Genomic DNA, 27,373 nt, shown 5'->3' with positions numbered 1-27,373 from the left:
TGTTCTCTTGTAACTTCCCTTTGTTTATAATACTGAAAACCTTGTGCATTAAATTGGTTTCTCTGTAAACAAAAAGGATTATTTTGATTTCCTAACTTTCAGTGTTTGTAGGATCCAAGCAATACACTAATTCAGCAGGGCCCTTGAGCCTGTATTAAACTTAAATGGTTTCCAGTGATACTGCCAGTATACTATGGGATGCCCCATAATTTGGGATAGAATTAAGTAATTGTTTGGTTTGATGTTTGTGTACTTCTCGGGAAGTAATACAGCCTTTCTCTGGAAACTTTGTTTACACTATCACCACTACAGTAGCTGACTGCAAGGAATTCCAGTTGATGATGTGAAAAACAAGAATAATTTTAATCTTGTTAATCACTTTTACCTATATTCACGTTCTTGAAGTATTTCAACAGGATCCAGCCCTTGTGGCTTCTGGATAGGGCTGATGCGGTTCTGCTTTTGCTGCAGCTGGACAATGGGTGAAGGTTGTCCAGGTGGGGGCTGTGGTACAGAGGGCCCAGGCATTGTGGCAGCAGGCTGGGCAGCAGCAGGAGCAGGAGAAGGCCTCCCACTAGGAGCTGGCGCTGGAAGCTTTTGTTGTGCATTGGAGACACTCATATCTGGGGCTTGGCCTGAAACATAAAGAGTACTGATTCATAACATGAAATATGGAAAGCAGCAGGAAAATCAAGATGGTTTTCTGAAGACAAGACTTGAAGGTAAGGTAAACATTCAAAATCACCAGAAAAGGCACACTGAGACTACACTCTTTTTTTTGAAACAGACATACTAAAATGTAAGTATACCATACATTGTAAGAAATGGCCGAAAGAAAAACAAAACACATGAAACTTTATGATGAATGTAACTGCTTTTGCTATTCCTGTGGACTTTTAATTCTAGTGTCACAAAAAATAAAACAGCTGTAGAACTGACTTCCTGCAAATGCAAGACTCATTCTGTCTCTTGTTCACTATCTCTGCACCAGGTAGAAGAAAGTATCTAATCACAACCTGACAACAAGCAGAACGAGGTTTGATTTCATACCTCTATCAGAACTTGATAACTGCATGAAAATTTTTACATTTTACATTTACATGTGTATTTAGAAATAATAATAGAAATAATGCAGGATATAAAGAGCTTTTGTTTCACTGTGATCTCCTATTAGTTGCATTTATTTAGAGTATCAGGAACTCAATTATTCTAATCACCTTGAAAAGCAACACCTAAGTTAACATGAAAATAGTTAGTACCTGTCATTTACAGTCACTAAAGGTCATAACATAGACTTTAGTATTTCACTGTGAGAAGTTGTTCATGCATTCTGATGTTCACAAATTCACTAACAACAGACACTGCTAAAATAAAGATGCCACTTATTTATCTGAAGAGACACGGTCACTTAAGCTAGAGAAAACAGGTACAAAGTACACCTGCTATCTTGTAATCAACCTTGATTCAAAACCAACATCCTGGAAACGACAGAGAACACCATTTGCCATTAACACATCTGCATCAAATTCCAGAAAAGGAACTTGAGCACAAGCTGTAGTTTCTGTATTTAGCAACACTGCATTTCAGCTTATTAAAAGAAAAAAAGCAAGCCCATCAAAAGTCTCTGTGCAACGTCAGTTCTCAGGGAATCTGGGAAGTTGAATGACTGCACAATGAATGACAAATAAATTTGAAGACATGGGGAAAAAAGTTGCAGTGTTCATTTGATCTCAAAGACTGCACTGATCCTTCAAAGCAATTTGATTCCAAAAGAACCATACAGAAGTGAACAGTATAATTCTACCATGATTTGAAAACTTTTGTTTACAGTATCAAAGGTGAAAGACAAGCTTGCTGCAATTAAGCATGCTCAGAACGTAATCTTTTAAGTTTTATGTGTGTCCCTCAGAAAACTTACACATTTAATTCTGATTGCAAAAAGGTACTTCATGTTCAGTCTGTCTAAAAATTGCACTAATTTCATGTTGGTCTTTTCCAAATGAATAAAACGTAAGACTTTCCTTGATTAAAATCTTAAACACAGTAAAGGTTAAATTATTTTTCCTGCATGGCTTTTTACCTTTCCTTTTTACTTTCCCCACATCTTTTTCCCACTATACCTTCAGTCCAAGTTTTAGGGGTAATGGCAGTTGTATGTCCAGGCATCCCTGGTGCAGACCCTGGTCCAGTTGCAGCACCACTCATCGCATGTAATCCAATACCTAAAATTTGACAGAGGAAAGAAATTTGCTAAAATACAAAGCATTTCCAACATTCAAAAATCATTGTTTTCTAGCATGCTAGCCTACTTGGGCAAGTAGTCCTTTTCTTCATTAAGTAAGGATTTTAGTGGTTTTTACTGTTGATACATATACGTAATGAATGAAATACATATACCTCAAATCACGTTTCATGAAAAAAACCAAATTACTTGGTATAAAAGCTATACCCACCAAAATGGAGGGAATAGTTTAACATTATTAAATCAACATTATTAAACATTATTAACATTATTAAAACCTAAGAAAACAGTATCATATTAACCCTCAATTCTAATGCAAACTCAGTAATGGAAGTGTTCAGAAACCAATAGGTGCAGGCTATTTAACGAAACGGTTTTCTTAGGATCAAAATATGCTTGCTTACCTCACTGCAACAGCTATTATTATTGTAAGAAAAAAAGGAAGTACACATCCTTTTCCTTATGTTTTGCACTTAACAGCACACTATACATGGTTTATTTTCAACAACCTAAACAGTTTGATCCTGATTATTTGTCTACTTTCCTGCATAGCAACAGGAGACTGAAAATTCACTGTAAAAACACACAAGGGGAATTGCTATCGTGAAGTACAATTAACATTCCAAAACTGTCAATCATATCAGGACAGACACAGTACTGCATATTGAGTTATTAGTATTCTATTTTGACAATATCCTATTAATAACATATGTGTTTTATGCACTTGCTCAGGCTTAATACAGTCCCAAATTTTAGCCGTTCACAGCACCCATTTCTTAATCTATCACAGGTAAAACTCTGAGAATTACCTGAGCAGTGACTCTTACCAAAGATTCACTTACCAGACTGTCTGTTGAAGGCACTGGGAGGCTGCTGCTGTTGAATACCGGGCAGGGTTCTCTTGCCCTGGACAGCAAGCTGGAGGTTTTCTGGTAAGGGCTGACCCCTAGCCAGCATTTTGTATGCTAGAATCTGAGCCCGCAGCTGATGCAGCTGTGCAGGGCTGAAAGGTGAAGGCCCTCTGTTAGGCTGATTCATAGCTTGTGGGTCTCCTGCTATAATGGGCCCTGGCTGACTGGGAGTCATCTGAGGTGGTGTTGGACCTCCTCCAGACAGTGGACTGGACACATGCTCTGGTGCTCCTAGTGGAGATGGGTGTGGAGACATGTAACCTGTAACAGGTAGAATCATAAACTTACCACTCTGCTAGTTCAACCTAAATTTCATCCAATTTTTTAAACTTTTTAAAGCACATTAAGTATAAAAGTGTCTCTCTCAGGTCAGGATAACTGTAGCATTTTCTGGAAAGACAAAAGTGCAATCCAAAGTTCCCTGGGCTATCAAGATAGCCTAAGGAACTTCTCTTTCTAGAAGTTTCTAGTTCTAGAAACACATGGAACACATGTAGTGAAGTTTGCCTAGCTTACAGCTTAATAATCTAAGTTTATTTTGAGGCACACATATCAAGGAATATCCATTCACTTCTACAGGTCCTCTTTGCCACCACTCACCAATACAGAAGTAGAAATAAATGATATTCACTTTCTATACTAATTACTCTTTAATTTATACAGATTAAAGGTTTGAGCCAGACAAAGTATGTTCAATACCTTTCGCCATTTAAGTGCTGAACAACTTGGAACATCAACTGCAACCACAAAAATCACACTCTGAAGAAGCTGCTGAAGACTACATCAAGAGCAATCACAGTTCTGAAATGAACAGTGCTTATATCTTACTACAGCTCTTGAAAATGCAGTGGTTTCAATTCAGAATAATAATTACACCTACTGCATATTTTCTCTAGTTCCACAAAGCACAACAGACAGCTAGTTTTTGGAGATTTTGTCCACCAAGACTGAAAAAGAGCTAAGAACATTTACTCACTTCACTCTGGTACTGTGGAACACAATCTTCTCACAAACTGGAGAAGTCTAAAAAAATATTTGTAAAAACCTAAAAATCTTCTGGTTCATTTCCATATTCCATGTTCATAAGCCACATATCAAAACTCCAAAGATCATGGTAGAGCTCATAATTCTGGTGACATACAATCTACTCTCCTAATTCTCCTGTCACTTTGAAGTGAAACTACATCCATTTCATCTATAGTACAGATCACAGAAGAAATTTTGCTTTCTCTTTAGCTTCACTGTTCTTACTGACCCTTCAGTATAGGCAAAACCTCAAAGCGCTCTCAACTCTTCTAGGACAACAGCAGATGTAAGTCACTAGAACTTACACAAGTGAAGAGATTAGAGTGCCAAAGAACTGAAATATGTTCTCAGCTTAAAAAAAAGGTTGTAAATGTATGACACAGAAGAAAAAGCTGAAAGTATTTCAGTTCTCCTAAAAAAAAAAAAAAAGAAAAATTAGATAGAAGTACAGTGGGAAAAAGGGGATTTGTGATAGGAAAAGACCAGACAAGACAGAAACAGACCAAGTTCAAACTAAAGATGATGATGACAGGAAAGGAAGATGATTTTGGCAAGAATAAGAGAAGTTACGGTTCAAGAGAAAAATGAGGGGATAAATTCAAAGAAAAGGAAGAAATAGATGTTGAGAAGTTAGAACTACTGGAGCTATATACTAGTTTAAATAAAAAAATGTCTATACATCCCTTGTTGGTGATAAAAGGTATGATAAATAGCTCAAGTTATTCCACTTACCCATTTCTTCCACCAACTTACTCCTATCTCTTTATTATTTTAAGAGAAGAGGGGAACCTACAAATCCCTCTTGCTGAACATATTGCTTAAAAAAACATCCATCATACCAGAACAAAACAAAAAATATGCAACTGCATTACTCATTTGTACTATAAAATGAGGTTTATCGCAATGTCTATCCATTATTTCTAAATCTCAGGGTTTACTTTAAAAGGCACCTAACTGGAATTACATTGTTTGAACTGCTTTTGAAAAAATGTTTTCTGTCCCTCCTCAAGTTATACTGTCCAATTTATAAATTCCTTAATGACTGCTAGATTTCAGACCCAAGATCTTGAAATGCATCTGTACTACAAAGGTTTACAACAGTGGTCTAAGATATTGAGTATTTGTTTTCATCCTGACAGTTCAAGCTGCAAAGTCAGTGACTGAGTTTTGCAAAGAGGAGTTTACAGAAGCAGACATTTTTTGGTATTTCCAGATATGAATTTATTACACATATTTACACTTTCTCTTCCTCCAAGGCCTCTGCATTAGCATTCTTAACAATGGAAAACTGTGCTTGACAAGAGGAAGAGTGAAAACAAAATTCCCATAAAGTCAGGAAAGAATAATATCCTTCCAAACTTCTTTGTAAAGGTGCTAAAATGTGGCACTTACACTACATAAATTTTGTGAAGCTATATGGAAATTTTCCTTTAAAGTCTGAATACTTTCATATGATGACAGTGACAAAAGATACAGCCACAAGCCTGTCCTAATAAAGTATTTATACCATTTGTTTTTTTCCTATCTTACTACACATACTCTAACACAGATAAGCATGCACACAAGAAGATCCCCTAATATTGAGTTTAACCACCATAAAAGGACAATAGTAACCTACAGTTCTGAACAACACAGAGAACAGAAGTCACTCACTACCACGAAAGGGAGGCCAAACAACCCTGGCTGTAATTTACAACTGTGGTAATTTCTAAGCTTTATCAGGTTTCTCCAGATCTAGTCTAACTGAGTTCTGAAAACCACAAATGACGGTGATTCCTAATCACTCTCATACTGAATTTCCTTTCCCTTAAGTCCCATCAGAATTTCACTTACACAATTTGTAAACATTACTTCTCTTTTACTATGCATCTTTGAGGAGAGTCTTGTCTGTCTTTTCCATAATCCTTCAATGGGTCATAGAAGAGGCTGCATCAGAAACACTTATCAAGTTTTTCTAATTGTATGCATAATCAGAAATATATTTAATCCCACTCTGGCATCAACTTGTTCAGCAGTAAAACAACACAGCATGTCATAAACAATGTATACTCTTTATAGTATTAACATTGGAAGAAATCCTAGTTCTAACACTTCTCCAAGTACTATTGGAGGGCAGTGTGTACACAAAGTTTGTGCTTTAATTGCTTTTCGTTTCACTTCAGTTAACAGAAACAGTAACATTCTTCTGTTCTTTCAGAACTGGAAAATCAGAGCGCTAAAAATTGTGACACTTTTTTTCTCCACTTCTAATGCTGCAATGAAACAGAAAGAACACCTACAAATGAATTCAAAAACCTAGGAATGATACAGAAAGAATCAACATTTTAGCAGTCCCTATACTGGAATGTTCAACAGAAGTTTTGAATTGCCACTAAAATTTAGTAAGTCTAATGGAAGTGTGTCTGAGAAACATATAGGTCACATCTTTATGCTAAAACCAACAGCAAAGGTGTATTTGTACTCAAGAATGTGACTGTAAGAAAATTTTTGGATTTGGAAGATATAGACAGGATTGAACATAGCTGTGTAACTCATTGAACTATCATTTCAATCATCAATTGAAATTAGTTTGAAAAACAAAAAAAGGAATCAAGTACATCTCTACAACACACAATACAAAACCAGTATCCTGGAACAGTCTTGGAACAGTGGAAAGTACGTCCATGTCAGACTGAAGCTACAAACTTTCCTAAAGCAAGCAAAACATAAAATTTCCCTCACAGTACTGTGGCCAGGGTTAACCCAGTTCTTGTGAAACTGAAGAAGAAAGAGAGGTCACATGTGTGAAAGTAATTTAAAACTAGGGCAGTAGAAATAAAATTGTTGAGAGGTCTTACACTAGCAGGCAGACAAATAAGGTGGCAGGTCTTTTCTCATCTTTAAAAGTCTGAAAGAATTCAGAAAAGGAAATGCAACTAATTTAAGAACAATAGGGAAGATGAATATTGCCTATGAAACAGCAGTATATCAGTGAATTCTAGAAGTTTTAAAAGGGTCCGTCTTTCTAAATTCAACAAATACTGCATGATTAATAAAAATTAATACAGATCAAGTCCTAGAATCCTAAATTCCTTCAGCCCCTTTATTTCCAGTTACAAACAGCAAGAAAAGACAACCAAACAATCTAAATTGGCCTGTATTTCACTGATGTATCACAGTAACTTAATTTTTATAAATCCCAGAAAAATAAATAAATTGTTTATTTCAGTCCTTTTATACATTTTTATGAAGCCTTTATAATACAATTTTTTAAATTTTATATAAGTATTTGGCTTGTCTTTCCAATTTCTTCTCAATCCCCTTCAAAAGTCAATTCTAACCATAATTTTAATCAGTTGGATAACTGTTTAAGAGCTTAACAAGTTACAGCAAATTTCATACTCCTCATACAAATACTACAAGAATTCACCACAGTTCACTCACAGAGCCAGAAGATAGTTTCTAACTGAATTCAAAATCAGTAACATGTAGTAAGTTTACTATTTAAACAGCTAAATATGAAGTTGGAGCATTGTGTTTTCCATTTAACCTATTAGCATCGAAACAAATGTATTAAGACTAAATGTAAGACATCATTGTACCTAAGTTCAAGAAAAGAGAATCTGTCACCAAAATCAGTCAGGAATGTTACCCTTTCTCCAATCTGGCACTAAGACTGGAAGGAGTAACTGCTAAGGAGAAAGATACCAACTCATAGTATTTTCCCCCATAAATTAATGTCAGACTTCTGAAAGTCATCCTATTGGAGTATGCAATAAAAATGTGATGATCTGTCTGAGCTAGTAAAACATTCCTTCTGCATGACTCACATCTCACTGAGCACCAATAAAAAAATAAACCCAGAAACTAAATAATAAAGTTGCATACCTCAACTCAACAACTACTGTTGGCTAAAAAAATGCAAAAAGAACCGTAATTGCCATTCAACCAGTGAACAACCACTTAAGTAAAATGACATAGTTCTTGCAGATTTAGCTTTCAAATGTTTCTGACTTGTTCGTCATTCATTTCTCCTCAGAAAAGGATAGTTAATTACTTCTTAACATAGATTGTAAGAATCATTACTTCCAAAATTCTGTATCAATTTCTCTTGTTCATTCACAACTGTATGCTTGATTTACACAACCATATCTACAACTGCATGTGCAGTTGCCAATTTATCTCTAATATATCACCCACATTTGCAAAACATGTATTTCATAAAAAAAATCTTCCTTTTGCCTATGGATTCATCACAACTCAGGGATTCCACTCAGAATTCTAAGAACTGAAGCATTTTATGAAGGCAATCTACCCTGCCATTGCCAAAAAATATAAGGACATTGTTTCCCACTCTAGCTTACCAGTCCTTCCAAGAATCTTGGAGCCTGTTAACAGGCAAATTTCTGTCCATAAGGGAACATTACAGGTACAATAGTCTACTTAACTTTTCCAAAACAGACCAGTGACTCTTGACCTCTCAACACACCTTTGGTCTATGGAACAGATGAGAAAGACATCCAGTGTTGACTTAGGTTTTGCATGACACAAAACCTACCAAAAATACTTGGGTAATCTTTCTTCCAATGGTTAATTATCTTAATTAAGATACAGCTATTTAACACATTTTGAATTCAAATAATTCAAATAATTTACAGGTACCAAAGTACACTAGTTCCTTTTTTTTTTTTTTCCCTTTAAAAGCTTCATCTATTACAAATCCTTTTACTGTCTGGGAACGTGCAGACTGATCAAGTATTGTTTTAATTCTCTTGTCAGATAAATTAAGAAATGGAGCTTAACATTCTCCAGGATAAAACAAACATACTCTTCTCAGCAGTATAGACTGCTTTTTACGATACAGTTTATACTACTACACAGCAAACTATTTTGCTCCTAGACATGCGTTGTTGTTGGCTGTGCTAAAATCTGTGCTAGAAAAATAAGCACATTCTTCTCAGATTCTCATCAGCCTTTGTAACCAACTTGTTTATTATTCACTGCTAATCCTCTGTGCTATAATTTTTATCTGTACTGACTTCAAGCTTTTTTCCAGATCACAAATACCTTGAACAGCACCAAACCAAAATAGACTTTTAAAAGACTAGAAAAATCTATAATTGGATGATCATCTTGTAGTTATAGTTAAATTTATACTATGTCATTTAATTATCTTATGCATATATATTTAATGCAGATTATATTGATTTTACTTAATGATATCTTTGTCTTAAATCACAGTATCATACAGTAACAAGCTGTAACTCTACCAGGCAGACAAGATTGTGTCTATCATCATGCTACTGGCTTTACAAGGCACAGAGAAGCCCCATACATGGGCTAAGATAATTTTTACTGACAACTGTACAAATACTGTATCACACCTGTTGAATGTTGACCTATTGAAGGAATTTAGCTTATGATCTACATAAAAAATGACAGACTTGTTTGACTAGAATATAAAAATAACAAAAAATAAAAAATAAATATTAATAATAAAATAAACAATATTTATTGTTTATTGGGAATAATGGTATATTTACATAATATATGATAGTATATTTGTCAGTCTAAATGCTGTCCTTTCAGAAGGACTTGGACAAGCTCAGGAAATATGACTATGCGAACTTCATGAGGTTTAACAAGTCCAAGTTCTGCACAAGGGTTGAGGCAAACCCCAATATCAATACACACTGGGGAATGAAGGGGTTGAGAGCAGTGCCACCAAGAACGGCTTGGGGATACAAGAAACCTGACATGACCTGTCATTGTGTGGTCACAGCCCAAAAAGCCAAACGTGTCCTGGGTTGCATCCAGAACAGCGTGGTCAGCAGGGTCAGGGAGGGGATTCTGCCCCTCTGCTCTGCTGAGACCCCACCTGCAGTGCTGCATCAGCTCTGGGGTCCCAGCACAGGAAGGACATGGAACTGTTGAAGCAAGTCTAGAGGAGGCCACCTAGATGACAGAGGGATGGAGCACCTCTCCTGTGAGAACAGGCTGAGAGAGTAGGGGTTGCTCCCCCTGAAAAAGGAAATGTTCCAGGGAGACCTTATTGTGACCTTTCAATACTTGAAGGTGGTTTAAAAGAAAGTTAGAAAGAGACTTTTTAAAAGGGCTGTAGTGACAGGACAAGGGGGAATGGTTTAAGACAATAAATTCAGACCAGATATAAGGAAGACTTATTTTTACAAGGGTGGTGAAATTCTAGCCAGGTTGCTCAGAATGGTTGGTTGATACCCCATTCCTGGAAACATTCACAGTCAGTTTCAATGGGGTGCTGAACAACCCTGAAAGACAACAGGGCTCTGATCCAGTTGAACATGACCCTGTTCACTGCAAAAGGATTGGACAGAATGACTTTTAAAGGTCCTCATCCAACCCAAACCATACTATGTTTCTATGATTCTTCCAGAAAACTATTCTTGATGGCCTGAAAATTATAGACAACATCACAAAGAATTGAAAGATAGACAATTTTTATTTTACCTACAACATTTACTGACACATAGTCATTCTCCCTAAGCTTTCAAATTAATGGGCAAATTTAAGGTGATCCATTTTCTGGAGTTTTGGACTTACTCAGCTACTTTTCCTCAAATGCCCCCCAAAAATATTAATTAGTGCATATTTATCTACTTCAACTTGAGGAATACAAACAGTAAGCCATGAAAAAAACAGACCTTAAATTAATGAGGTGTAATTTCTATTTGACACTTATATTGTTAAAAATTGTACAAAACTGTGTCCTTTAAGTTCAACTATCAGACATCTATGAGGAAGTGAACCTTATAGTAAGTCTTGGCTTCTACCATACTCAACCGAAGATTTTGTCAGGACTTCAAGAGTTACCAGGCATCCTTCATGGGTTCTCAGAGAAGTCATACTATCCTTTTTTCATGACTGTGGGCATGGGCAAACTCTCTTTAACCACAATGTATATTTCCACAAAATTTGTAAAAACACAAGTGCCTGACTTTCTTTAATGTAGCTGGAAATCAGACATAAAATATCCAATGTATTGACAGGCTATTAAGGAACCTGGTTTTCTACACTGGACCTTTACACTAATGGCAAAAACCTACAAGTCTAGTAGTACCTGCTACTAATACCCAGCAGGTATTAGAACAGCATCAAGTGCCATCATCACTTTCTTGTGGAAAAGACAGTTGTGTAGGAACAAGAAAAAAAAATGGAGACATACAGTGAAGGCTAAAACAGTCCTCTATAATGTCAAAAAAGGTATCTGGAATATTAGAACATCTGGGGATTCTTTCGACCACTTTTTTTAAAAGCCTGTTCCACATCAGAATTCTAGTAATCCATCTTTACATTTTAACAGTTGTTGGCATACACAACAAAAAAGTAGGAACCTGTAGTCTCTAGCCTGACAAAGTTGCTACATCAATCATCTTTTTACAGTGCAAAATAACCTGGAATTCTGACCTAAGGCAGCATATAAAAGAAGAAAACAACTCAGAAGCTACTTGTATTTGAAGCATTTGTAATGTATGATTTATCCTATCTTCATCTTTAGACTAAACGCTCTGTTTCATCCCAAGAAAAAGTGTCCCCTAAATGCAAAGATAAGCAAAATTTGTCTCTCAGATGATCATGCTTCCATTTTGTTGAAATCAACAAAAGTGAAAGTTTTAGCTGATGAAGAACTTGTCTCTGCAAAGTCAGTTCTGTTTTACTTAATTGATATTGGAAGGTTTAATGGAAAAACACTACTTTCTAATTATCTGGGTCCCAGACTGGGATTCAGCTGGCAAGTTACAGGCTAGAGTTCCAGTTGCACACCACTGAAAAGTACAAAGAAGTTCAGGACCACCTCCTAATAAATCTATACACAGTGTGTCACACCAAAAGCCTTATTTCATTTGGAATTCTTTAGGTATTTTTGTAAAATAATTAAGCATGCAACACAGAAAGCTTTATCTGATGTTGAACTTATTTATACTAGCACCAGTTAAATCTCCAAAATACCAAGCTGCTCATAGAATGTATGTCTTTACATAGGACACAAAGAAGGCACACAGCAATGTGTTAAGAAGAATTTCTATCTTCTGGCATAAAAAGCATTGGAAAGAACTTTGATCAGCACTTGATGATAAATCGTATTAAAACGCACTTACGTTTACAATAGCCACATAAGAATTAAGTTGGTGGGTTTTTTTCTTTAGAGATGCAAACTGAAATCTGTGATAGACTTGCCCCAGCCAGAGGCTCGAACCTTAGCTTTTATACAATACATGCCTAATGGATACTCCAGAAAGCAAAGGGATTTAGTTATTTGTCTTGCCCTGTTCAACTTTTTCAAACAAAGCTAAAAGGAAATAACTAGCAATCTGTTACATGGAACTACAGACTCTTTGCGGAACAAGAGGCCCCAAAATCATAGTGCATGCACAGTATGGATAAACCTTGGCTATGCTGGTCCATTGGACTCTGAGGTGGACCCATTCCAGGATGGGGAGGTCGCATACTCTTCATGGAGCCACAGTGAACATCTTCAACCATTCCTTTTTCATGCAAGCCATCAATAGACTGTGAAAACAAAATAAATATTTAGAGAGAGATAGTATATAAATCCACTATAAAAATATGACCAACTAACTCAAAAACTAAACAAATACATGAAGAGGAAAATCTTTTTTCAGCAGTCATTCAAAATAAAACAAGCAGGGAGTTCTGCCCTGAAATCACACATTTAGAAGCATAGAACACTATCAGACTGCTTGTACCCTGTTTCCCTTTTGCCTTTTCTTTTTCCTTATGAGCTGTTTGGCAATGGCATGGAGGCAAATTGTCCAAATACAAACACATAACCTGTACTGCCTCATATTACAAAGCAGTGTAACACACATTAACTTAGGAAAGTTGAGCCTGTGACTTGAGTTATTTTTAGCCCAAACTTTGCCCTTTCAGTCATTGCTCTACTGGAATGTTCCAAACATTGTTTCTCTTCAAAAACAAGGGTGACATTGCATGAGGTAACCTCCTCTTCATCGACAAAAACAAGTATAGGCAGTCAAGGAAGGGAAAACAATAGTTGTGCTCCCTACACCTCTTGTCACCTCATACACTCCTCGAAAACTACATTTTCTATGGTACTTCAAACACAGAACAGCTCCAAGTGCCCTCTTTAGAGCGTGGAGAAAAGATAGCTTGGAGTCTGAAAAACACAGTGAGGGCATTCTGGGCACTGAAAAAGGCTCCATAATAGAAACTGAAGGGCTCTGAAAGTGAAAATAAGGGAAAAGTAACATTGGATGAAAGTTGTCTTCAGAAACAATGAAGTTTTCCATGAAAGCAAAATTTATATCCCAAACTATGGAAGGGATTAAGCTAATTAACTTCTTACTTAAGAGTTCAGTAAGACTTTGTATTCAGAAGGGAGAGACTGGCATCACTTACTTAAGCCTCTCTCTACAGAAATACATGGTTTTGCCCCACTCTAATACATGCATGCACACTAAATGCTGCTCTTGCAAACCCTACTGTGAATCGAGACCTCATGGTCTATTTTACCTGAATGTACATCTATTTATTGAGAATTCTTTTCAAAAAGAGACTTAAGATAACTTACTCCAGTGGAAAATGTAAGGAGCTAATTAAATGAGTGTGCAAAAAAACTACATCAGCTCACAGAGAAGAAGTGTCACATTTCTTATTCTTGAGTAATTTGTTGTACATGATTCAATTTCAACAGAAATAAACAAAGGTCATCCTTTATACAAAAGAAAAAATAATTCTAAATTTCAATTCATAAACCCTTCATATAAAATTTCTACTTTCCATTGCAATCATCAGATTTGTCTAAAAAAACCTTTAAACACACAGAATTTGTTGCTGTTCGGAATTTTTGAAGAATTTCACTATCGTTTTTCCTTATCAGAAGTTTGGGTTAAAAGAACAAAAGTTACAGAAAAGAAAAAAATAAAATGTATTTTTCATGTTTCACCAAATCATTTAATTGATATGAGAGTATAAAAGTATTTGTGAATTTTTAACAGAAATTCTACTCAGTAAGTTATTTTTGATTACAAGAACTTGGGATATGGAGTAGAAATGTAGACACAGATGACTGACACATTAAAAATAGTTCCACTTTGCTAACCAAGTAAATCCCAGTGCCCTTTTCTGAGGCATGAAGATCCCTCCCTCTCACTTCACCCCTTCTTACAAAGATATCCAATGCAGAACGGAGCACTCACTTCACATTCTGTCCGCACAAGCTGAGTACTACAAAAACCAAAACATTTAAAAAGCTGGACACATTCTTATTTTGTCATGGTATGTGCTGGCTGCCATGGTATCTTTATGGCTGCCAAGAGGAGACTTGCTGGTAACTTGATCTCATCTTCAGAACAGAACACTAACTGTACACATTTGTGGTGTACATAACAGCAGGGATGGGTTTCGCTGCACTAAAAGGTGGCAACCATGAGACCTCTGGGAACATCAACAGCTTGGGTGGGAGTAAGAAGGCACATACCATGCACACGGCATGCATACATCAGAAGTATCAGCATTAAGAGGGTGGAGAAAGGATTCATAAGTTAAAGAAAGAGCAGCAGAGAAGAGAAAAGCAAGTATGTGGCCTTTGATAGAGGGAAATTTTTTAAAAACTTAAACAGGAACAGAGAGGTAGTGACATGACCATATGAGAAAGCTTCAATTCAAGGCATGCTTCTGTGGGGAGAATTGATCAAAAGAACAGATTTTTAAAAAAAAGTATTATGAAAAAAAACCACAGACACAAAAACAACTGTAGCAAACAGAAATGCTTCAAGTCTAATGGAAGGGAGACTAAATATGTAGCAAGAAAGGGGTTTGCATTTCTGTATTTGCAAAACCTAGGCTAGTAAAAAAATGAAAACTAAATTCATTAGAACTCATAAATCAGCTTTTTACTAGAAAAAATACAAAAGATGAAGATAGCATGCATGTCTGTGAAGCTGAAATTAGTTTTAATGATGACTCAAATGTTAATGAGTGCAAAGACTGGTACTTCCAAGAATGTATTTCATCTAAAAGCATCTCTATTGGCTATGAAAAAAATGTGTACAATAGGGAAGGCAATTCAGTAGATGACAGCTGTGGACTACAAGAACTGAGGAATACTTATTTTTGGTAACTTTTCTAAATCACTTTTGGAGTTACAGAGCTAGAGGATTAACTCTAAATCTATGCAACAGGTCAAAAATTACAGAAGTTATCTTACAGACAATGTGATTTCTTTAAATTCTTCAGTCCTCTGTAAGTTATTAAAGCTATCTTCCACAAAGACATTGATGGGATAAATAACCTATAATACCAATAAAGCACTACTATGACACTGGGGTACTTTTTTATTTCAGTCTTCTAATATGACAGAACAGAAGGGAAACAGGAAGCTGAAACATATTCAGCTTTGAGTAGAAACTACAGTTTTTATTGGTCCCCGTAAGTAAGGAAACAAGTACTGAAAAGGCCAAATAAACAACGCTTCCAGAAACAGAATGAGGGATGAACTTCAACTGTAGGTTAACACATGCCTATAGACTTGGCAGACTTACAGACTTACATAATGTCTAATGCATAAGGAACGTTTTGCCTACAGTGTTTTTACTCTGAATTTAGCAACTAAGGTCTTCTCAGATATACATCACAGGCTAACCTATTTTCAGGTAAACTGTGACAATTCAGTATCTGGGGTTTTTTGTCGTTGTTTGTTTGTTTTTTGTTTGAATCCATCTTCTTAAAAAAACAATCAAGCAAAAAACCACTCCAGACTTAAAATCAAAGACTGGGTACCAGACTAGTTTTCTTGTAGACCATACATACTCTGAAACAAGAGAATTACCCAGACCAAACAGCAGTGTGCTGTCATGTAACTGCCCCATAACTACACAGCTTAACTGAATGCATTCCTGATGAACAACCAGTCTGACATGTTTTTTGCAGCAGGAAATTGGCCACCAATTCCATTAATCTCTAAAAAAATCACTAAATTACCATTTTACATTAAGTTCTCTGTTGAATTTTCAAGGTTCACAATACTTCCTTTCTTTTTTTACTAATGTAGACACAAACAACAAAAATAATGCAGGGTTTATGCCTGCTGATGTTGTGTGCTGTTACTTCTAAGGACCATGACAAAACTACTTTGATTTTCAGAATGTCTAACATGCATAGATCTGTTACCCAATAATATCTGAAATGGGAAACTATTTGCCTTCTGTTTTAATGGAACAACTGAGTGAACAACTAACATATTTAGTAAAAACTACTGTATCTCTGAAGAATTTTTTCTCTCCCTCATATTTTAGCTCACTCACCAAAGCTAGTAATATTGCCCATGACATCATTGTAATTATTCCACAGTCAGCAATCATTTGCAGTACACCTCATTACAAATTCACAAAAGAAGTGATTATGCATCAGGTTACAATTAAATGGAAGAGAAAATAAACCGAGAGCTCGCAGTACTCTATCCCTCCCTCAAGTGAGCACCATGCTCACACAAGCTACAAGCTACAACAAGCTACAATGTTGTCATAACCAAAAGTTAAGCACTTAAAATCATGTGGTCCAGCTAGCACACAAGAAGACACAAGAATGACGTATCATAGTATCATAAAATGGCTTGGGATGGAAGGAACCTCAAAAATCATGAAGTTCCAAACCCCTTGCAGTGGCAGTCTCTAGACCAGGTTGTTCCGAGTTCCATCCAAACTCACCTGAAACACTTCCACGGATGGGACATTGACAGTTACTGTGGGCAACCTGTTCTAATGCCTCACTACCCTCACAAGAAAGAATTTCTTCCTAATATCTGATCTAAACCTCCATTCCCCCTTATCCGGTCACTACCTGTCCTTGTAAAAAGTCTCTCTACACCTTTCTTGCAGGCTCCCTTCAGGTACTGGAAAGCTGCAATGAGGTTATTTCCAAGTCTTCTTCAGGCTGAACAAACCAAATGCTCTCAGCCCTTCTCAACAGGTGAGGTGCTCCATCCCTCTGATCATCTTGGTGGCCTCCTCTGGACTCACTCCAACAGTTCCATGTCCTTCCTCTGCTGGGACCCCAGAGCTGATGCAGAACTGCAGTGGGGTCTCACCAGAGCAGAGCAGAGGGGCAGAATCCCCTCCCTGGCCCTGCTGCCCACACTGCTCTGGATGCAGCCCAGGACACGTTTGGCTCTCTGAGCTCGGAGTGCCCATGGCTGGGTCATGTCCAGCCTCTCACCCACCAGCACCCTCAAGAACTTCTCAGCAGGGCTGCTTTGGTATGTTCACCACAGCCTGGGCTGATACCAGGAGCTGCCCCAACCCAGATGCAGCACCTTGGACACGGCCTTGATAAAACACACAGGATTCCCACAGACCCACTTCTCAAGCTTGTCCAGGTCTCTCTGGATAACAGCCCATCCTACAGATGTGTCTGCACCACTCAGGTTGGTGTCATCTGCTAACTTGCTCAGTCTCTTTGCCGATGTCATTAATGAATACATTAAATAACACTGGTCCCAACACAGACCCCAGAGGCACACCGCTTGGCACTGGTGCCCATCAGGACTCTGAGCCATTGACCACAGCCCTCCAGATGTGACTGTCCACCACTTTCTTACCCATCTAACAGTCCACTAATTGAAACCATCTCTCTCCAGGCTAAAGAGGAGTGCTGTGGGGGGACTGTGTCAAGGGCTTTATCAATTCAGACTAAAACCATGTTACCTTGTTCTGCCTCCAGAGGAGCTTCTAAGTGGGTGCAGAAAGAAAGATCAGGGCAAGAAAGGTAGCAATGTTTTATTTTAACATCTTTCAGCTTCCAAGTATTTTTTCTCATAAGACTCTCTGAAGTTGTTATGGTTTGTGCATTTAGCAGTATCCCAAACAGACTTCCTAAGTATTCCTCCATAAACATGACACATCCAAGGTACAATTCAGTAAAATTTGGACCTGTATTTTCCTGAAAATTCAGTTGACAGTCCTCAAGAAACTAGCAAGAAATGCAGTTAATTTATTGCTTCTGTCAAAACTGTGCTATATGAACGAACAGTAAATTTTCCTGTGGAAAGGTCTCCTGGGTACTAAGTGACTATACAACCTTTGGTTTTCATAACAACAGTTCTTTAGTAAACATACTTTAGGAATAATGATTTATTAACATAAATTTGTTTCAATCAGTGTTTTAGCTATTGCTTGATCCTCTGGATTTTTTAAAGCTTTCTGCCTTATTTTATCATTTGTAAGCTAGTCAAACATCTAACACAGAATGAAGCTGTTTTACTTAAGCATATGTATCTTAAAAGAAAGAACTATATGCCACTGCACTCATGGGTACACCACAAAGCAATTATGTAACTGAGACACTTTTGGTGCAACCCCCCATTTGTACAGCATTTCATTAAACAAACAGTGTTATAATATATCATGGCTTGAAAGTCAACATATTTTATATAGCACTAAGCAAAAAGAAAATATTTATTTGGCCCAGCTGCAGGTGGCTAGCCAGTTTTTTAATTATACTGAACAAGACTCAATTAATATTTGCAAAATAATCTAGAGGCATCCTTCTACAGAATTTTCTTAGGCCCTTCCAACAGCTATCCCCATATACTATTTCTGGAGTTACATAGAAAGACAGATCTAAAACCTCATCTAGACCAAAAATCAACTAAGATTTTCTTTCTTTTTTTCACATTTCAGCTCAACAGACCAATTTTCTAACTTAATCATACACATATGAAGTCATGCTGGAACCTCTGAAGTGGAAACCTGAAAGAAAACAGCAAGGCAGCTGTTGCTACTAAAAGACTTGTGAAATTATAGTCTTTATTCCATTATCAGAATCAAGGTATAGAAAACGGAGAGTAATTTACTGTAACTACACTGAATGATCATCTTTGAACTGGCTATCCAGACTCTTTGTGACACATTTCTCAAAATATTTCAATGCCACCTCAATGGGAAAATTTCTATTCTGGCTCACAGAACCTTGTGAGATATTCTCTGAAGTCTCTGAAAGAATGTTGTAGAATGACATTTGTTGATTTGTTTCTAATTATAACATAGGATTAACTGCCTGATATAACAGGATATATCAGTTAAAAACATGATGTGTGAAGCATTCTATGGAAAATTCCTGGTGCCACCTTCTTCTCCTACAGGTACAAGAGAAATCTAAAGGCATGAAGGATGTTAGAACCCTGGCTATGAAATCTGGGGACAGAGTTGTGAAAAGCTAGGCTCTAATTGACCCCACAAACAAAAAAAATGCAATGTCTAATCTGGCTAACAGCTAAATCAGATACCTCAAGATTCAAACACAAAGGTTATAGTTACCACACATACTGCCTCTCAGAGATTACAATAAGTCAGTACAAATGGAAAGCTGGATCACAGCCTCCTTCACTTCAGCTAGTCTTTCTGTTATTAAAATTTTTTTAGTTCTTCATGTAAAAGATGGTAATGTCATGTCCCTAATGATTGGATATTGTTTTAATGAATGAAACTGATCAATAGGTGAGTGTCAAAATGAAGATATCATTTCAAAAAGAAAATTAAAACATGTTTCTATTACTTCAAAACAGTTTTTTATTGTAATTTTTTCTCTATGTGTGGAATCAACAATAGCTCCCAAAATGTTTTCAATATCTTGGCTCTGTAAGCTGCTACCATTTATTTCTGAATAGAACATCAATGCAACCAAAATTATTCTGGGTTATAAATCTTTGGTATACAACCAAGCAGAAATGACAATACATAAAGAGACTGTTCTCACAAAGGAATTTCCACACAGGCAAGTTATTTCCTCAAAGCAAAAAACATTAATGGTAATCTAAGCACACACAGAGTCCAAGCACTCATAGTCTAATTTTAAGTGTATAACAATAACTGATTATTAATTGTTAAATACACTGAAGTGCAATTATTGACATGCTCTACATGACATCATTTTATATTCCTATGCATGACAGAGTCCTTATAAAATAATTTGAAAGCCACTTTTTCAACCACATTTTCAATATGGAAGAGTAAGCAAGTAATACAAATCCTTTAAGGTGGATTAAGTTTGTTTTGGTTTTCTTTTTTAAGAAGAAAAAGAAGAATTTTATGCAAAATTAAGAACCACCCCTGAAAAAAACACACGCTACATCCAAACAGACAGGAAGAAGAAAAAGGAAAAAGGTAGTTAGAATGGTGTGCCTTTAAGTTTTAAAGCTACCATTCTTGATTTTTATCCCTAGTAACATCTGTCTTATTGAATAGTACAGTTTATAAATGGACATATCCAAGCTACTAACTATAGTTCAAAACAGTCTACTAAGAACAAGGAAGCTGTATTTAATCTGATACACAAATAATCTTTAGTAATAAAGAAGAGTGTAGCTGAAATTTTGCAGGTAATGTGTAATAGCAGTTAAGCATGTCTAAACATAGTTCAAGTAGCTCTTCATCAGTGAAGAGAACTCTAGAGAAATAAGGTTCACTTGTAATAAACTATTACCTTATGCATTTGATGCATGCCTTCCTGTGGATAATCAGTAGGCCCCATTGTCGGCATTGGATGTGGGACACTGGGTGGACCAGGACTTGGCCCCATCATGCTGTGAACGGAGCCAGGAGACGGCCCTGGTCCTGGGCTAGGTCCCAGAATCGGTCCAGGTGAAGGTCCTGGTCCAGGGGAAGGACCAGGATGAGGCATGGCGCCAGGATCTGTAGGCGTGGACATCTATTTTCTGTCTCCTTTTCAATTAGCAGAATAGCTCTAATAACAAAAACAAAACAAAACAAAAACAAAACCACAATTTCTATATGACATTACAGGCATGGCAAAAAATTTAGTAAAATCTCCTGGTAGTTGTTACACACACACATACACACAGACACACACACACATCTACACACGCATGCAAGCTGTCATCAGCAGAAAATGCTTACACATTCCTTAATGTTGTCCCCTTCGTAATCGTAATAAGCTTCGTAATCCAAAAGCCCACTAGAAAGATAAGGATCCTGATAATTCCTCCCATGTCTGGACATTTGTATGGTACGAACAAAACAAAGCAGCTGGTGTACTACGATAAACATCTACCAGAAACAACAGTTGAACTGACTTGCTATCACCAGATATGTCATGTGGGCCAAGCACAGCACAGTAGTATTAAAAGCAGGAAACAGAGCCTGGCATCTCTGTAACCTATGTGTTAAAAAATCTTTCCCTAAACAGGTGTGACTAGACTGAAATTTGTACTTGTAAAATTCCTGGTAATACAGTGAAACAAGCACTAAAAGGATTATTAAGACTATTTTCAGAACATTTTCTCCATTTGCCCAAGGGCACTGAGACATACAAGGAGCCACCAGCCTGGCCTGGAGTGGCTGACTAGGCACGGGCGGAGCCAGTAGTGACCGCAACAGGTTGGAACATGGCCTAACTGCCCCCAACCACTCCCTGCCCAGGCAAACAGCTCCAGCGTGGAGCCATGGACTGTAACAAGCAGGGCTGGAGCCAGGGGAGCCACAGGGTAACACTGACACCCACCTGGAATCAGCAGCTTGCCCTAGAGCCGCTGACTGAGTACAGCCAGCAAGGATGGCACCTGCTCTCAACTCTCTCAAATGGTGTACAAGTGAATGTGACCAGGGCACATGGGCAGTGTTCCCTTATGACCATTTGGGAGCAGCCAACAGAGGCAGTGAACAGACCCAGTAGTTGGAGAAGAAGGGCATAATCTTATTAGTGTATGGTCCTCAGGTATGGTTATGACATGCCACAGAGCTCAATTCCCCTTAAGTCACTGCACCAGCCAAGTCAGAAGCCTCCAGCCAGATAGACTATCCAATGGTAGATGTAGCTCTTCAGGACCCAGGCTGCCAGGAGTGCCTAATGCCTCTCTGTAAGGCTGGTGCTGACCATCACTCCTGTCACAGAAGATGAGCTACTGTAAGTGAGCTGCCACCAGGTTAAGGAGCCATGGGACCAAGAGAACAGCCTGTGCAGTACTCATGAGAATGAATGAGAAATTGACAGGCTATTCTCAAAGAGTCTTAGAAGTCTCAAAACTCTACTGAAGAGAAGGTGCAGATGGACTCAAAACCCTACCAAGCAGTAAGACAGAGGTCTCTTTTACAGATACACTGGAAACTGGTCACTGGCCACACTAGGCAAAATAAACGTCCCCCTGAAAACCTCAAGAGGACAAATAGGACTGGTGCCATTTACAAGCAGCACAATGCCCTGGAATGGGCAGGACAGTCAACTGATGATGCAGACAAAGGCCTTCCTGAGACAGGGGTAGCATCTGGGGCTAGACAGCCTGCCACCTTCATTAAGACTGCCCCTGTTAATTAAAAGGGAAGGGCAGTTGATACAGGCGACTCCCCTCTTAAGAGAACTGAAGGTCTGCTATGCAGACCAGACCCAAGCTACAGGGAAGTCTGATGCTTCCCAAGGAGCACGTGGTTCCAAAATTGGGTGTCATCAGCAGAATCTGCGTTTTTCTTTTATCATGGCATGGTCTACACAACAGCTGGTATACCAATGCCTGAAGGTATCATATTAAAAGGTATCCACCTTTTGCAGAGTGGATAAAGGGCTCTACCACAAGAGCTAGCAGGACTCACTAACAGAACTTTAAACTAGACTGGAAGGCAGAATGGGAGACTTGCCAATGATAAGCAATAGGATGGCATATCAAAACTTGAGGAACTGAGATCACTCAATCTACCCCATGAGGTATAGGCTACAATGCTGTATAAAGCATGAGAAAGAAACAAGGGGAAGCTCTGGCCCAGTACCAGAAATAAGACATCACTGGCATAAACAAAACTCAGTAGTATGTGTCCTGTGACTGGTGTGCCATGCTGAATGCTTACAGGCTTTTCAGGAAGGATAGGTAGGGCAGACAAAGCAGGGATATAGCATCGTTTATAACAGAGGGACAAGAATGTATGGAGCTTACAACTGACAGCCGGATTGAGACCCTGTGGGTTAAGATTAAGGTATAAACAAATAATGAAGATGTCATCATGGGAGGCTGCTATAGACCACAGAAACATAACAATAACATCAATTCCTCAAGTAACCAAGGGACACCTTCAAATTTCTCCTTATGGGGCAATTCAACCTGCCAGAAGTTAATTGGGAACACCACACAGCTGGCAAAATCAAGTCCAGGAGATTCTTAAAACATCTGGATGCTCCTTCATGGTTCAAGTACTAAGAGAGCTGACTAGGAAAGATGATTTCATGCTTGTTAACAGAGAGGGAGTCATGAGTGACATGGTGATCAGCAGCATTCTTGGCCAAAGTGCCCACAAAGTAATCAAGCTTAAAATCTGTTGACAGAAGGAAAAGCGCCAGCAAAACCTCAGCTCTGGATGTCAAGAGAGCAGACTTCAGACTGCTCAGGAACAAGTGAGTAAGGTACCCTGGGAAAATGCTTCCACTGGTGCTGGGGCACATCAATGCTGGTCACGTTTTAAGCACCATCTTCTAAGGGCACAGGAGGAGGCAATTCCCAAATGTCAGAAGTCAAGCAGGTGAGGCAGAAGATGGCTTAGCTGAGCAGGAATCATCTCTGCGAGATAGAGGAAAAAAAAATAAGGTGTTGGCTTAGCAGAAGCAAGGTCAGATGATGTGGGAGGCATGCAGAGATGCTGCTCACCACTCCAGGGAGAAAATCTGTCATGCTGAAGATCCACTGCAGTTGAAACTAGTCACAATTGAGGGGGGACAATAAAAAGAGGGTGGGAGTTTATACATTAATAGCAAAGGACAGTGGAAAAATAACATTATCCTGTTACAGGATGAGGACTGTCACCTCACAAACAGGGACATGGACATGGCAGAGATGTTTAATGCTTTCTTTCCCTTTGTCCTCAATGCCAGTGGTGGATTAAGGGGTCCCAGTGCCCTGAGCTGGAGGACAGCGGCAGTGAGAACGATCAACTCCCAGCTCCCTGTAAATCTGTAGGGCCCAATGGAATTCATCTGAGAATACTCAAAAGAGCTGGCTGATGTCATTTGTAAGGTCTAACTCCATTTTGGAACAGTCTTGGGAATCCAGATAGGTCCCAGCTGCTTGGAAGCTGGCTGACGTCCCAGCTTTCCAGAAGAGCAAGAAGGATGAGCCTGGAAACTCCAGGCCTGGCAGTCTCACTTCAGTGACTGGTGAAATTATGGAGAATGCCATTCTGGGAGGTACTGAAAAACACCTGAAGGACAATGTAGTCATCAGTCACAGCCAGCACAGGCTCATGTCAGAACAGTCCTGCTTGTCAAACTTAGCTTACTTTTATGACAGAGTAACACAACTACTTGATCAAGAGAAGCCAGTTAATGTAATCCTTTTGGATTTCAGTAGAGATTTTAATGTTGTCTCTCACAGTATTCTTGTGGAAAACATGTCCAGCACATAACTAGATAAACACATCATGAAATGGGTGATCAGCTGGCTGATGAGCTGAGCACAAAGGGTTACAGTGAATAGCATGGCATCAGGCTGGTGACCTGTCACTAGTGGGGTGACTCCTTTGGGCCAATGCTCTTAAACACAGTATCACAAGAATGGTTTGGGTTGGAAGGGTCTTTTAAGATCACCTAGTTCCAACCACCCTGCTATGCACAGGTACACCTTCCTCTGGATGAGGTTGTGCAGAGCCCAGCTCAACCTGGCCTTGAACACTTGCAGGGATAGAGATCTTCAACCTCTCTGGTCAACCTGTGCCAGTTCATCACCCCCACCGTAAAGAATTTCTTCCTAACAGTTAATCTAAACACACCTTTTTTAAGTTTAAAACCACTGCTCCTTGTCCTGCCACTGTGTGCCCATACAAAAAGTCCCTCTCCCTCATTTTTATAAGGCCCCTTCAGGTAGTTGAAAGCCACAATGGGGTCTCCTTGAAATACTTTCTTATATCCATGCTGAAAACCCCTGCTCTCTCAGCCTTTCTTCACAGGAGAAGGGCTCTATCTAACCCTCTTCAATCTCAAGGCCATCTTCTGGACCCACTCCAACAGATCCATGTCTTTCTTGTGCTGGGGACCCCATACCTGGACACAGTACTCCAGGTAGGGTATCATGAGGGAAGAGTAGCGGGGGAAAACTACCTCTCTCACTCTGTAGGCCACATTTCTTTTGATGCAACAGAAGTTGCAGTCAGCTTTCCAGGTTGGAAGTCCACCTTGCTGGCTTATCTTCTTAAAAGACTTGGAGGAAGGACTTGAAAGTTTGCAGATGATACAAAATGATACAAAAGAGGGAGGAGCTGTTGACTCCCTCAAAAGAGGCCCTACAGAGAAACAGAAAAATTTGGAGACTGGGCGATCACTTACCATATTAATTTTAACAAAGACAAATGCCAAATTCTGCACCTAGGATGGGGTAACCCTGGATGTACAGACTGGGGAATGAGATACTGGAAGGCAGGACCACAGAAAGGGACCTGGAGCTCCTGGTCAAGGGAATGTTGAGTCAGCAGTGCCCTGGCAGCCAGGAGGGTCACCCATGGCCTGGGGACATCAGGCACAGCATCAGCCAGGCAAGGGAAGGAATTGTCCTGCTTTGCTCTGCTCTGGGGCAGCCTCACCTCGAGTGCTGGGGACAGCTCTGGGTGCCACAATAAGAGAGATATAAAACTACTGGAGAGATATAAAACTACTGGAGAGTGTCCAAAGGAGGGACACAAAGATGGTGAAAGGCCCAAAACAGAAGCACCATGGAGCAGCTGAGGTAATTTGTCTTGTTCAGCCTGGAGAAGACAAGACTGAGGGAAGACCTCATTGGAGTCTACAACTCCCTCATCAGGTAAAGAGGAGGGACAGACACTGTCAATGTATCTCCTCTCTGGTGACCAGTGATTGGACCCAAGGGAATTCCCTGAAGTTCTGTCCCCGGAGCTTTAGGCTGGATATCCAGAAAGGGTTCTTCACCCAGAGGATTGCTGGGCACTGGAATGGGCTCCCAAGGGAAGAGGTCACGCCACTGAGCCTGACAGAGTTCTCTGGCACATGGTGTGGTTCTTGGGATGTCCTGTGGAGTGGCAGGAGTTGGACGCAATGATCCTTTTGGGTCACTTCCAGCTCAGGACATTCTGTCACTCTATACCTTGGGATCCCTGTTACCTTGCAAAGTAAAACACAGAGATGCCTATGAAGCTTCTCAGTTCAAAACTCTACCATTAGTAATTACTCCTTTACAACCCCACAACATGACCAGGAAAGGAATCAAATTACCAGATGTTCACAACTGCGAACACCATAGCTTCCTCTAAGAGGCCTATGTTTTGTATGAAGAACAACACATCTTTCCACACAACAAATAGTTCTTACATGTGTCAATCATGTATTGCAAAATGTAAGACTGACACTATCATAGGTGAGTCGCTATGTGCATTAGAAGCGAAATTCAATACATTTAACAAAGCAGATACCTAGCATGACCACCACCATCCAGAATAATGTATACAGAAGCATAACACAATCAATTAAAAAAGTGCTATCAGTATACCGTATCCCAGAAAATCTTATTTCACAAAAGACATCTACCTATACCCATGCATTAAAATGGGTATTAAAATCTTCCCCCCTATTCACCTATTCATCCTGTTTCAAATGCCACTCAACAATTCTCAAAAAAACTAGCCCGTCTCAGGTCCATTAGTTACAATTCCATTTACAAAAACATTAAACATATATGCATATTTGCAAATTTTAGAATTCTTTTTGATAGGATAGCAAGTGTCCAAACTATGAAAAACAGTAACTACCAGAGGTGAATGTCTGTATCTGACCAAGTCCCTTCATCACCTTTCTTTGAGTGAAAATACACTCATCCCATCTCACATAACTGGGAATTGTCTTAAACAGATTTGTATTCAGACATTTTGTATGTCAAAAAACAAGAAAAAATAATTTATAAAATCTATATTGGGGAACATAAAATATTGGAAAATACTGCTTAAATGCAAGTAATAAATCCTGTCTGAAGACTGTCATGGAAATAAAGACACAAAGCAATTTTCTCTGGAAACAGCAGACCACAAAGTTTTAAAAAATGCCACAGACCTAAAGCAGAACACAGTATGGCCCTCCCAGCTAAGTATCTGCTCACAGAACCAACCTGATAAAAAGTTTATAGTTTAATACATTTCAAAAATAGCTTAGTTTTTATTTATTAAGTCTGAGATTGTATTAAAACAACCCCACAGAAATTAGACAC

At 38.6% G+C, this 27,373-nt stretch overlaps 1 protein-coding gene across 6 annotated transcripts in view; it reads right to left on the bottom strand.

Moving 5' to 3' along the window:
• Positions 1-27,373, bottom strand: part of SMARCA2 (SWI/SNF related, matrix associated, actin dependent regulator of chromatin, subfamily a, member 2) — a 121,740-nt gene that overhangs the window by 87,438 nt on the left and 6,929 nt on the right. For 5 of the 6 annotated variants that reach the window (XM_015652615.2, XM_015652611.2, XM_015652613.2 and 2 more), the window contains exons 2-6: positions 20,656-20,916; positions 12,582-12,705; positions 3,085-3,414; positions 2,121-2,222; positions 386-635 (exon numbers count right to left, since the gene is read on the bottom strand). In XM_015652615.2, the coding sequence (XP_015508101.1) occupies positions 386-635; positions 2,121-2,222; positions 3,085-3,414; positions 12,582-12,705; positions 20,656-20,880 (1,031 nt within the window). In that variant the 5' untranslated portion in view covers positions 20,881-20,916. The remainder of the gene's footprint in view (positions 1-385; positions 636-2,120; positions 2,223-3,084; positions 3,415-12,581; positions 12,706-20,655; positions 20,917-27,373) is intronic. The other variant, XM_015652617.3, reaches the window with a different exon arrangement.

Source organism: Parus major, chromosome Z, assembly GCF_001522545.3.
Source record: "Parus major isolate Abel chromosome Z, Parus_major1.1, whole genome shotgun sequence".
In the NCBI taxonomy this organism is placed as follows: domain Eukaryota; kingdom Metazoa; phylum Chordata; class Aves; order Passeriformes; family Paridae; genus Parus; species Parus major.
The sequence above is the reverse complement of the archived record's forward strand: the minus strand, read 5'-3'. Positions and strand labels throughout refer to the sequence as shown.